General features: G+C 40.1%; 1 protein-coding gene across 6 annotated transcripts in view; it reads right to left on the minus strand.

Annotated features, from left to right (window-relative positions):
* The window catches only part of TJP2 (tight junction protein 2), a 63257-nt gene that overhangs the window by 20815 nt on the left and 28659 nt on the right, over positions 1-13783 (minus strand). For 5 of the 6 annotated variants that reach the window (XM_063423940.1, XM_063423943.1, XM_063423939.1 and 2 more), the window contains one exon: positions 1040-1093. In XM_063423940.1, coding sequence (XP_063280010.1) covers positions 1040-1084 — 45 coding nt within the window. In that variant the 5' untranslated portion in view covers positions 1085-1093. Of the gene's footprint in view, positions 1-1039; positions 1094-4295; positions 4320-4956; positions 5044-13783 lie in introns of those variants that run through there. The other variant, XM_063423944.1, reaches the window with a different exon arrangement.

Below are 13783 nucleotides of genomic sequence, written 5' to 3' on the forward strand. Positions count from 1 at the left end.
GAAGCAGTTTGATGCTTTACATCAGAAACAATAGATTAAAAATGAAGGTAAAATTCAATGGTAGTGGCTAACACAGCAAGTTCAGTAGCCCATTGTCATCTCCGTAGGCTAAGTCTGTCTCTGTGGTAAGGAAGTAATGCTAATTTACACAATATCAGAGATCTGAAATGCTGGAAATTACAGGAACTAAGATCTTCTTCTGCGATGTTTTCCTGTCTACTTTTGTAACCTAAAAGCCAGCCTCTTCTCAACCATACCTTCTCACATGAAACAAGCTATGCAGAAAAGATTGCTACTTCACCTTGGGTCATCAAGTTCAGTTCATTGCAGAAGATGTGAAAAAACTCGAGCAGCTCAGTGCAGGCTGCTCACTGAACAGATCATCAGAACAGCTGGGCAGACTACACCATTGATGCCAAAGTGCACCTTGTACTCTGGTGTGGCAGCCTAGCTATTAAAGAACACAGGCACAAGTGCTCTATTTTCTTTAATTTAAAAGGATTCCACTTGATGAAATACTTCCTCTTTTCTTAAAAAAAAAAACACCTTTGAAAGTGACACCTATAGTCCATGTGTTTTATAAGTTTTAATGACAGTATGTTTCCACTGGATTCCACACTAGTATGTATTAAAATATATTACAAAAATAAAATCAGTGCTATCCTGTTCAGTGATTATTACAAAGCTTGGATTTTAACCACAGCCTGCTTGATAGAACCATCTGCTTTACTTTTAAGGCTCTTCAATAACGAATTTAGCTATGTGGCTGACATGTGGTATATATTACACTGTCACTAGAAAGACCAAAGCGTAGCAAATATGGCACTTAAATTGTTAATTGAATTTACTCCTAACATTGAAGAATCACGCTATTGAGTTGAGTAGCAACTAAGCTTTAAAATAAAAACCATGTCTGTTTTGGACAACAAATTAATCCTATCCTACTCAGACATGCTAATAACATCTATTGCAAAACATATTCAGAGCAAATGAGTGCTTGAATATTTGAAAACTAAAAATATAACAGGCACTCACTCACCTTTTGTAAGGTCACTGTGTACTGTTCCCATATCAGCTCTTCCATGCCTGGGGCCTGTTGCACACAGAAGCCAATTAGTAAAACACAGAGCACATAACTATTTGAATTAAAATGTGAAATACCCCACTAAAACACAGGTTTAAAAATAATTTGCATATATTCTAATATTTTGGGAGAATTAGTATGAAATTAAAGTATTTCACTTAATGACCATTTTTCTTTAAAAAGGAAAAAAATATTAATAGGTCCAGGGTGGTAGAATCCCTTCATGTTTCACTGACTTAACAGCTCATTCTGATTTTCCGGAAACTCCTTATTCAGCAAAAGCGTTTAATTCAGATCAACTAGCATTCTACAGCCCTGATTGAAATAACACATAAAATACATATGGAAGACCTTTCTGTCCCAGGACGCAGTAAGATTTGTAAGTAAGTAAGTAAATTGCAGCTGAGGTTTTCAAAATGAACTAGACTTCAGATCTCTTATGTCTTGTTCATGTGGATTTAACAAAATATTTTGTCCACTATGGATTACATCACTAAATATTTAGGTTCCCATCAAGAAATTAAATTTTACATGAAAACAAAACATATCACTATATAGTACAGGTATAGCCATTTCTATGATATTTCTCAGAGACATGTTTTTTCCACATTTCCAGTTAAAACTGATCACTTTATCTTACATGATATAACCTGAAATCTTTCCAACATCACAGCTTAAAATATAATACAGAATAATCACCCAGCTGTGATGCATCATATAGTACACAGTCAGTCCCTTCAGTTCTGCCCTGTAAAACTGGAAGAAAAATGAGCCACTGCACTGCAGAAAAATGACACTGCAAACATTTCAAAATGGAAAGCATTCATCGCAGAAGAAAAATCCCGGCATTGCATAAGTGTGTGCATGCACACATTCAAGTCATAGGTTTTATTTGTTTTTACTGAAAGTGACCCTCCTTTATCTCAGAAAACTGAATTTTAGACATAAGCTCAGTTCAGACTAATGGTCCTTTTTAAAGCCATCATAGGAAGTACTGACAGCTAAACTCCAAAGCTATGGACAGAGAAGTGACACGAGAAGGGTATGCCTGTAGTTTAAGGCATTCCTTACATTTTCAGAATAAGACAATGGCAATGCACAACTGCTCAGCAAATTTCTCACATGCGAAAAAAAACCAAACTAAAAAAAACACCAAAACCCTTGTTGCATAGTTCCAGTTGATTCTGTGTACCACAAAGAGAAACTAGATTTACATTTTCCACTGCATAATCACTGTATTGAAAAACAAAAGTAAATCCTGCTCAGAGTTCCTGAAGGAATATGCAAAACATTCAGCATTCTTACCAGGAATTTTACAACACTGGACAGTGTTAAATTTGTACTGTTCTGCCAGAAAATGAACAATGCTTTTCAGTTTCCAGAACCTCTGGTGTCTAATTAAAAAGAAAATTAAAAATAGATGTAGGAGATGATGGCTTATATTAAAAGTAATACATGTAAGTAATTGTTTCTAAATTTTGACTTGTCTAGATCAGACAAGAACGTGTTCATAACTATTAGTATTAAAACATATGTGTCTTGGGGTCAGTGTTGAATGTGCTGAATCAAATAATAAAATCATTTTATCTGGTATTACCATTTAACCAGCTAACATGTCTAAGCTTTCAGCTATCTGAAACTGAATTCACTCGATATATTCCCTTGCACAGAGAATCTCTGCCACAAGTGAAAAATTCCTCCTTAACTAAGCTCCTCTTTTGAACTGCTGTGATGCTGCCGTAAATGGAAATGACTAGGCTTGCTTATCTGGCAAGCAGGAAACAGTTTACCTACTACAGACTCTTCCTACAGTCCTGCTTTTCTACATATTTTCAAGCTCTGCAAAAAATGAATCTGTGCTGAAGAGAGGCCTCAGTGTCATTTAAACTCCATCTGGCTTCACTGAATAAAGTTTTAGAAATGAAAGTCAGTACCAAATAATGGGTAAAATTTGAAGGACAAGCAGGTAGGTGCAAATTTTGTAGAAGCACAGAAAATGGGAAATCTTTTCCATCTTCCTCTTGGTAAAAAAGCCTCAACAACTTGCGTATGTAGCATGAACATCACTTAAATTCAATTTGCACTCCATGCAGCTCCTACCGACACTACCTCCTAGCCAAGAATCCTGAGGCCAGCTCTTAAAAGGTGCAAGAGTAAGGCAGCCAGAACACAGTCACAGGGAGCTTATCACCCAAGGGGACAAAGACAGGCCTGAGAAATGACTGCTTATTCAGTACAACACTGCAGGAAAAGGACTGAGGAAAGCACTGTAAAGATATCAGGGACAGATGTAAGGATATGAAATGGGAAACTTACAAGAATTTCCTTCCAGAAAACTAGGCCTTCCATGAGCAATGGCATAAGTATAACCTTGTGCACAAGTGGAGAGATATACTGGGTAGTAAATGAAAGCATCATAAGCCTACAGAGTTAAGTTTACTTTACTCTGACAAGTAAGTCTTACGGTATCTGAATAAAAAAAAAAGAAAAAAAAAAGTAAGAATGAAAGAGAAACTACTGCCTACGGACACTAAAATTAAGGTCTTGCAAGATGCCAAGCCCATAGCATATATCATCTCATTTGTGCCTAGAAAAAGATCCTCATAGTATCAGTGACTGTTTCAGGGACATTCTGCGTAAATTTTGGGGGTTTATTTTTACCTTGAAACTGTTACTGAAAATTCAACAAAAGATAGTTAAGAAATTCTCTTTTAAATTCACAAGTATTTGTTAAAGTATTCCATCTTTTGAAACTGCTCCTTGGGAAACTGTCCCCCATTTAGTGTACTCTGCATCAGGGAAGGAAAGCACACTATGTACTTGCAAAGCTGATTTTGTACAATGTAATTACCAAGACAACACAACCAGTTCTGCTGTACTGATAAAGCATGCAGGCTCTGCAACACAATTCAAAGAACTGACTGGTCACCTTGGAAGCCCATAAGGCATGAACAGTCTCTAAAGAGCAATCTCCTTAACATTATAAAATGTACTGCTGCTTGCCATTGCCACCATGCTAACCCATACCGTCAGAGAAGAGAAGACTGAAAAGGAGGGAGAGACTACAAATGTTACAAATCATCAGTTGGGGACTTGATCAAAACTAATATCTAAGTCTCCACCCGAATTGCGAAATTCCTGTACTCCACATTTAGTGATGTGACTCTCCTCTGAATGCATCAAGTGATGAGTTATGAAAAGCCTTCATCACCTTGCCAATTTCTTCATACTTCATCTGTAAGGAAACACAAAGGGATCCTGAGCAGCTTGTGCATCCCTTACAGGATCGCAGTTTCACTGCAAGATTGCACACCAAAACACTGGAGAGAGAAAGGTAGGCAAAATGGTTAAGAACCCCACCTCCAGTTACTAACAGTAACTGTTTTACAAGTCCACCCAGGTTTCACACAGACAACAGGCTACCTGCACTAAATGCAAATTACTGATGTAATTAGCTAGACTAAATTCATTAGGGACTATAGGCAGTCCATTTCTAATTAGAACACTGTAGTCAGGATTTGCTTAAATCTGTCTAATGCTCATGTACTAAAATGACAGGTGTTTTCTAAATACCCGAAATAGACTGTTTAGCAGAATCTTTGGCAGAAAACTAGTCAAAGTGCTAAAATCGTCAGTGTGCAACAAACAGGCAGCTGTTGCAGCTCTAACTGACAGTCATCAAGAGAATTATGCAATTACTTGCTACTGAGAGATCACTGAAGACACCTTCATTCACGCCGAAAGAAGAACAAAACCAGAAGACCTGCCACAACAATCATCTGGCTATAAAAGTGAGTCGGAGAGGGGAGGGATATATGAAGGGAGGAGGGGAAGAAAAGACGTGGAGCAAGATGCAACAAAAAGCAACTCACGTGCCCTTTCAAAATCCCCAACTTTTTGACTGCATGTGACCACATTCTCTGCAGAGCTTGAGCTGTCTTCATTGTTGCAGGATATAATCTGTGAGGGAACGCCGTACATCCCGTCTTTTCATCTGCTTCCACCACTCAACACGGTTATGTAATTCTAATACAATAGTGGCCTACATACTCGAACAAATCCTGCCGTCAGTTTCACACAGAAACACACCAAAACCACAGCAAGGAAATGTACTGTGAGTTTAACTAACTTCCAGTTTCAGACATCCCAGGAAAATGCAGTGCTGTAATCTAATGTTTGTTTTTAAACAAAGTGTTGCAAACTGATAACTATGCAGCACCTTATTCTTCTTCCAAGCACATACGGGCTTACCCCACCAGGAACCTAATTTAAACTAAAAAAAAAAAAAAAAAAAAAAAAAAGGCTTAACAAGCACAGTGCAGATGATTTGAAAATTCATATATTGCCTACAACATTTTACAGTTTTTGCAGAACTGTGTGGGCTTGGCTCCAGCAAGAAAAAGGAGAAATAAATACAAAATTATACTCACTGCAAATAACAGTATTTGCCATCAAATATTTAGTAAGGTATCATTTATAAGAATGATAAGCTAATTGTACAGCCAAACAGATACATTACTTTACTGGAAAATAGGTCAAGCTATCACTGCATGAATGCTGTGAAATTTAAGCCTCAAGTGAACTTTTCCCCTAGACTTTATGTAAGTTGCACAGGCAGTGAACAGATAGGAAGACATGCCAAGTTTTGTACACAATGCTAACCAAAACCTCCATACATAGATTTCACTTTTCACGAGTGGAACAATTTTAACTGCTAAAGAGTATGAACTCAGACAGCAGTGGAAAATGTGAAGGGTTGTGTCATTCAGTTTTTGGTGCATGTTAGTTTGTTCGTTGTCTTTTGGGGGGGGAGGGGCCAGGGAAGAATCGTGGGTAGGAAGGCTGCAGAGGGACAATGCATGTGTTCAAGATCCCCATTCAAAATGAAGACTGAATTCAGCATTCTGCATTTTGATTGTGACTTCACCTCTGCACTAGCCAGCAGAACTAGAACGAACAGAGGCTTGCATCCTCATCACTGAGCTGCCAAGAGTGAACCCCAAGGGGATCCAGGAGCAGCACACTGACACCAGCCCCCAACTCGGGTTACTCACTTGGACGCAAATAAGACTTTTATTAGAGTTTTGTCAAAATAGTTTAGAATCTCTCTGAACATTTCCAAAGAGCGCATTTCTCTCAACAGACTCATACTCACAGCTTCCAAAAGCGGTATTTATCTATTTTTTCAAAAAGAGAAGAACAATAAACAAATATAAGTGTGTCTTTGAGACTTCTCTGGCCCTGTTTTCTTAGCTTTTCTGTTTTCCTCCCCCTTGCCCTGAAAAAGCTTCAGAAGCACTCCAAATAGAGAAGAAAAGATCATGACAACATATGAGAATAAAAATGGTGAAACATTATCCATGAGCTATAGCAGTTACAATAGCAAGGACTCTTTTTTCTTAGTTTTGGACTATCCTTTTTCTCTAAAGGAATATAATGAGAAAAATGAATGGATTGCCTCCATCAAAATTTAAAACAGATTTTTTTTCTGGAAAGAAGCTTTAAGAAATAATCAGGAAATCTAGGAATGTTGCTGCAAGTGAAGAGACCAGAGAGTTAACAGAAAGATGCAGGTGTTTGCATTTGGATGTTTCATTTTAAAGGAAAACAAAGAAAACTCCAGAACAGGAATACTTCAATTCAATTCTTTGAAAGTGAGATAGAAAAAATTTTCAAACAAGCATTGTCCCAGACACTGTCCTTTCAGTTTCACTGCATGCCTCTTCACAAAAACTAACTATAAAGGGAAACTACAACATAACTTCACTCCTAGCACAAGATTACAATGGCACTTACAACCCTTTTACATATCACACCTATTATCCACAGACATTTAGGATGGAAACTCTTTTTAAAAGCAAGCCCAATTCCAATGACAGACATACTCTGGTTCTTTCTGGGAGTCTATCCTGACAATATGTTTGTGAATTATGTGGGGAAAGAAAACTAAGCATGATGATATGGTTTATAAACTGGGCAAGGTGAAAAGCAAAAGAGGCCTCTCAAAAAACTCAACAGAGCTACATCAGAATGTCACAACAAAATCTTACAGCAGCAGGCTGCATCTCTCCACTCACCATGGTGCAAGTTTTACATCTAGGTCTATATTTTGATCTCTTCCTCTACAGACAAGGAAGAAAAAGGGTGTTTCCTCACACATAATCTATACAAGCAAGCCATAATCCATCCAAGCAAGCAGAAAAGACACACAACAGTCTTGTTGGCTCCAATATGGAAGTAACACCAAAAAAGATCTTTGACTTTCAACTTTTCCTGTTCCCCTTCATATGCTACTATGGATGTAAGCACAGAAACCCTGAAAGCTGAGTCTAGGGTTTCCCTAAAGACAGACTCGTACAACAAAAATGATCAAGAACTCCAAGATTAACTGAAAGTGACCCACTTGTAAAAGACAGAGGGGCAGGGACTCTTCTAGCCACTGACAGGAAAAGCCAGGTGGAGGGAGTCCAAAGCTGCATCAAGATGTAAGTATTGCTTGTCTCAAAGACCCAGTACAATATCGGAGGAATCAGAAACTGCCCTTACATGTCACCTGCCCTCACAAAGCTCACAAAGACAATTATGATGGACAAAAAAGAGTGGGTTTAGATTTATAGGCTTTCAAAGATCCTGATCCACTTCAGCTTCTGGATCACACTGAAGAAATGCCCTCTGTAGAGAGTGGAAGCTCAGTGAAATGAGAAGCCATCTATACATCAGTGTGCGGTGTGAAGCACCAGATCTCCTCTTTTTCTGCCGAATGCCATAGCCTAGGTAATTAAAGATATCTACAAAATGATGATGATGATGATGTAACACAAGTTGCATAGCTAGAGCTTGAAAAGTATTCTTAACATAGCGAAAAGTGACTGAAGAGGAACAGGACCTTTACCAGGCCTTTCCCCTGCAGTGAGGAAGCCACTTGGAAGAAGGCTCCAACTGACATGTTCCTGAGAATTATCTGTGTATGATACAGCAGGCCTTTGATTAGGATCCAAGAAAGTGAGAAAAAAATACTTTTACTCATGGATCTTTCAAATACAGCAAACATCTCGCACAAAAGGAGGTACCTTTTTTTCTGCCAATAAATGCTTTGATTCAGAGAAGTGTGTCCTATTTTTCATATAGGTTCCTGCACCAATACTGCAACTCCCAGAAGAGAAACAGATCTTTCTCAAGAAACTGGTTCCTAGAATGATGAATGGCTCAAATTAAAGAAAGAGAAGTGATAAAAAATGGTTTGCAAAAGATATCCACTAGAAGTAAAAGATAACTTCTCTGTAATAATGACAGAAACTCCTTCTCTTTCCTCCTAGGAGCATGAAGAAGATTTTTAAGGTACAACTCCACCTTAAAAGACCATAAATTCTACTTTCACATTCCAGTAAAATCAAAATGGTTACTAACACCACAATGGGTTGTATTATCAGGAGGCAGGAAGTTGGAAAAAATAGGTCACAAACTATACACATCAGTATACTTCTGCAATGGAATGGAAATGTTTGACGAAGAAAAAAAAATCACATGGAAATAAACTGTGCAGACAATCCTTTCTTCCTCTTCCCTCTAATGGAGAATTATCAGTCACATTATATAAGGTTTGCTTTCATCCTGATGCCTTGGGAATTTATTCAACAAGAATAAATATTAACAAAATACTTTTGCACTATTGGCAAGATAATAAAGATATTCATCAGGACCTGGTCAAGGGGAAGTTGTCCCTGCTCATGGCAAGGGGGTTGGAATTAGATTATTTTTAAGTCTCTTCCAACCCAAATCACTCTGTGATTCTGTGTATTACCATAGAATGTGTCAGAAACTTTTTTTTTACACAATGCATGAAGAATCAGCAATCTGAATGGCTGCCTAAAAAGATATACAGAAAACATAAACTGAGCACAATGTTTCTAAAAATTTGTTTTTCATAGATAAGATAAAATAATGGTAAGTTGAATGTCACTAAACAGAAACACAAACCATTTTTCATGTAAAAGACAAGATATTGTTTAAAGCTTTCTTTAATCATATTTCAGAAGTTATACCATTCTGTTTCTATAAATTGTAAATTTGATCTAAAACAGTACCGGAAAATGCTGCATGAAGTAAAAGCCTGTTCTGGGCATTCACAAACCAATCCTTACTTCTTCAGTTCCATTAACACTTTTAAAATTATCAAATGAGAATGGTTAACTGAACAATAATGAAAGGGTCTTTTGTTTCACTTCTTTCAGGAATAGTATGAATCCATCACAATAACAATGCCCACAGTCATTATTCGACACTGTGCTGAGCACTATTTCACTACGAATTTTGCTTCCAGTTAGCAAAACTACTACTTCTTACAAATCAGCCAGTGCCAATGCTCTCAGCTGCAGAGCCAAGAGCATAATTTAGGTTTCTTGACTTAAGTCAAGTAGTCTAAAGTGTTGTGCAAGGAAGACAATACACAGACTTCCTCCATTTCTGTCAAATACAAGTCATGCAGGAAAACAGCCCCTGTAGTCTGAAAACAGGGATCAGCCTTCTCCCATTGTGGGAGTTTGAGCCAGCTAACAGGTGAGGAAGAATTCCTGAGCGGCAGAACCTGCATTCATTTCTACCTCTTGTTGCATTATGACACAACAAATGCCTTCCAGACTGCAAACTGAACCAGAATCCACTCCTATCCAGAACTGGAGAGACAAAGGACAACTGCAATGTTCATCACACTATCGAGAATACTAATTGACAAATGCATCTAGGTCTCATTTACATTGTAGCCCTGATATTAACATTCACAGCATAATGCCCCAGATCTCCCAGTGCACAAAAAATTGTTTAACGAATAAGCCCAGGGGGATGGAAAAAGGTTTCACACACAGAGATCTATGCTGATCTGGATCTTTGACAAGTTGTGTGCTTTTTCATGCAAAACATATAACTTCATCCAGTTCACAGCATTTAAATTACAAACAATGCTTAAATGTAATGAGGGACATCACACAGTCTGCCCTGCAGTAGCATTCTTCAAATGGCTCACTGCAATGAAACAACATCTTCAGTTGGGAGAATTTTTGCAGGAATTTGCCCAAGCACTGGGAAAAAAACCCACATTAAAATATAGGCATAAGATTTGAGTTTTGTAAATATTTAATTTTTCTGCAGTTCCAAAATAGAAACGGACTAACCTGGACACGGAAAACAAGACAGTAAAGAATGTGGCATAAGGCACCCTTTTGCTGAACATTATAGACATACAGCACATAATCTCTGGATAGTTTTGTTTTGCTTCAACTCTATATTAAAGAAACAGCTAAATAAAAATGGGGAGGCTGAACATATAAAGTAATACCTCATTTTATTCTTATTCTTTACTCATATCTGAGTAATGCATACACTAGGCTCTTTGGGGAAGGGGAACAAAAGGCAACTTGTTTTGGGGGAAGTTTTTTCTGTTCAAGACAGTAAGATATTCTGTAGAAAAACTGTATTTCCTACATATTTTTACCAAACATTTACCAATTATACTGAAAATTTTCAGAAGGTGGGACAAGCATTTTTAAAGGAAGAAAAGGGAGAATCGGATTTTCTTAAAATATTTTGAGGTCAAGTCACAATTCACCTTAGAAATAGCTTATGAAAATCTAAGGTGGGTTGTATTTTAAATTTGTTTGTTCTCTTGCTTTCTAGGTGCTTTCTTCTTAGATTTGTCAAAGTTTCCTTGCCTCTAAAAATGAGCACCTTTGGAAGGTTCTCACAAGACCAACACCCCTTTTCATCTTTTGCTATGCAGTTTTTCCTTTCCCAACACACAATTTCACAGGCTGGGTACAGCTTCACGTGGAATGAGCTAAACAAATTCTGTCTGATCATAACAACTTCCACACTCCTTCTGCTCATTTACATGCAGCCCCTTGACTCACTCTGAATTCTGATGTTTAGTTCTTAAAAGGAAGCCAAGACAGCTTTCTAAAGCCACAAAAACATGCTCATTTTTTCTCACTGAATTACTCTCTTGCCATTTCTGTCAGCTGAACTGGCAGGCCTAGGGAGATGGCAGAACAAATATTAGAACTCAGCAGCTAAATTCAACTTGGACAACAGATGAGGCTTCACTTTTAACGTTGTACCAGGAAAACAAAATTTTATAAAAGGGACAGATTAAATCACAGAATTGTTTAGGCTGGTTGTGGCCTTCAAGGTAATTGAGTCCAACTGTTAATGTAACACTGCCAGGATCACCACTAACCTTATCTCTAAGAGCATACCTACATGGTATACCTTATAAATACCTTTTAAATACCTCCAGGGATGGTGACTCAACCAGAACCCTTGGCAACTTGTTCCAATGTTTGATAACCCGTTTTATGAAGAAACTTTTCCTAATATTCAATTGAAATATCCTTCTGGCGCAATGAGCCTATGTCCTCTCATTGTGTCACTAGCTGTCTGGGAGAAGAGGTCCATCCCTAACTAGCTCCACCCACCTTTCAGGCAGTTGTAGAGAGCAATGAGGTCATCCCTGATCCTCCTTTTCTCCAGGCTAAACACTCCCAGCTCTCTCTGCTGCTCCTCACAGGACTTGTGCTCAACCCTTCACCAGTTCCTTTTCCCTTCTCCAGACATGGTTCAGCAATTCAGTGTCTTTCTCCGAGTGAAGGGCCTAGAATTGAGCACAGGATCTGAGGTGTGGCCACACCAGTGCTGAGTACACATCCTACTGGCCACACTATTGCTGACACAGGCCAGCATGCCAGTGGCCTTTTTGGCCACCTGGGCACACCCTGGCTCAGGTTCTCTTCTGCTAGGCAGCTTTCCAGCCACTCTGTCCACAGCCTGTAGCACTGCTTGGGGTTCTGATGAAAGTGTAGGACCCATCCCTTGGTCTTGCTGAACCTCATGCTGTTGGTCTTGGACCATGGATCCAGCCTGTCCAGATCCCTGTACCCTACCCTTCCTGATCCCCTTCCTACCCTCCAGCAGATCAACACTCTCATCCAACTTAGTGTCATCTGTCCAGATCATCAAGTAGCTTATTAAACAGGACCAGACCCAGTACTGAGCCCTAGGGAACTCAGCTTGTTACTGGCAATCAGCTGGATTTAATCTCATTCACCACCACTCTTTGGGACTGGCCATCTAGCCAGGAGCATGGCAAAAAGAAACAGAGAAAAAGACTTCTATGGAAAAGACAGGAATACAGAAGTTTCCAGGTGGCTTTAAGGCTACTTAGGAGTGTGAGAAAATATATTATACATTTATTGATTCTCCCACTCTGTTCTGTGTTGGTGTGGCCCCACTTCAAGTGCTGTGTGCAGTTCTGGGCAACCCAGTACCTCAAAAGATTTAAAGCTATTAGAGAGCAAGCATCCAAAATGGTGAAAGGCTTTGAGGGGAAGCCATACAAGGAGTAGCTGAGGTCACTTGGTCTGTTCTGCCTGGCAAAGAGGAGACTGAGGGGAGTCTCCTCATTGCAGTTAAAACTTCTTTGTGAGGGGAAGAGGAGGGGCAGGTACTGATCTGTTCTCTGTGGTGACCAGTGACAGGACCTGAGGGAATGGCCTGAAGCCGTGACGAGAGGTTTAGGCTGGGTATCAGAAAAATGTTCTTCCCCCAGAGGGTGGTTGGGCACTGGAACAGCTCCCCAGGGCAGTGGTCACAGCAGCAGCCTGACAGAGCTCAAGGAGTGTTTGGACAGTGCCCTCAGGCACAAGGTGTGACTCTTGGGGATGGCCTGTGCAGGGCAAAAGATATTTCTTATTTTCACATATACACACACTAAATATATGCCCCGTGGCACAGACGAGCAGAAAGCAAGCCTGCTGCCTTCCTTCCCCGCCCGGGTCGTGCTGCAGGTCACAAAGGGTTGCAAGCACCAGGAGCAGCGCTGGCACTGCCTGCTGCGTTTGCAGGCCCTTCAGAGCCCGGAGCAGGCAGCGGCAGCCGGGCGGGAGGAGCCGGGCGGGAGGAGCCGGGCGGGAGGAGCCGGGCGGGAGGAGCCGGGCGGGAGGAGCCGGGCGGGAGGAGCCGGGCGGGAGGAGCCGGGCGGGAGGAGCCGGGCGGGAGGAGCCGGGCGGGAGGAGCCGGGCGGGAGGAGCCGGGCGGGAGGAGCCGGGCGGGAGGAGCCGGGCGGGAGGAGCCGGGCGGGAGGAGCCGGGCGGGAGGAGCGGCGCTCCCGCGGGGAGGCTGCCGGCGCCGCCAGGGGGCTGCAGCGGCGCCGCCCGGCTCAGCGCTCCTCATCGCCCTGATTCGGAGAGGAAAAAAAAAAAAAAAGAAATTCTGGCAATTCTCATTAGCCCAACATCCTATTTCAAAACCTTCCTTTCATCGTAAATGCGACAGAAAACGTGATGTTAAAACAAATTTGTGAGGTGCGTTTTATTTTCTTTCTTTCAGCTCAAGCCCATGCCCTATCGTCATACAGATTAGGGTTGGTTGGGGTTTTTTAAATTAAGTACCTTTTCTTACCACATTTATTTCAGCAATTAATTGTACTGTTTATAAAAAGAAAATAAACATATTACCCATGCAGTTTCATGTTCTAGAAAAAAATAAGATAAACATCTGGTACTCCAAAGATAAACCACATACTAGTGCAGACAGAGACACCAAGATACCATGAAAATAGGTACCTGAAAATTAGCAATCCTACATTTTAGCACTTAATAATAAAAAGCAGAGTTATATTTAAATTTTCAGAGTGAAACTTTTTCTTCCAAA

Source organism: Prinia subflava, chromosome Z (genome assembly GCF_021018805.1).
Source record: "Prinia subflava isolate CZ2003 ecotype Zambia chromosome Z, Cam_Psub_1.2, whole genome shotgun sequence".
In the NCBI taxonomy this organism is placed as follows: Eukaryota; Metazoa; Chordata; class Aves; order Passeriformes; family Cisticolidae; genus Prinia; species Prinia subflava.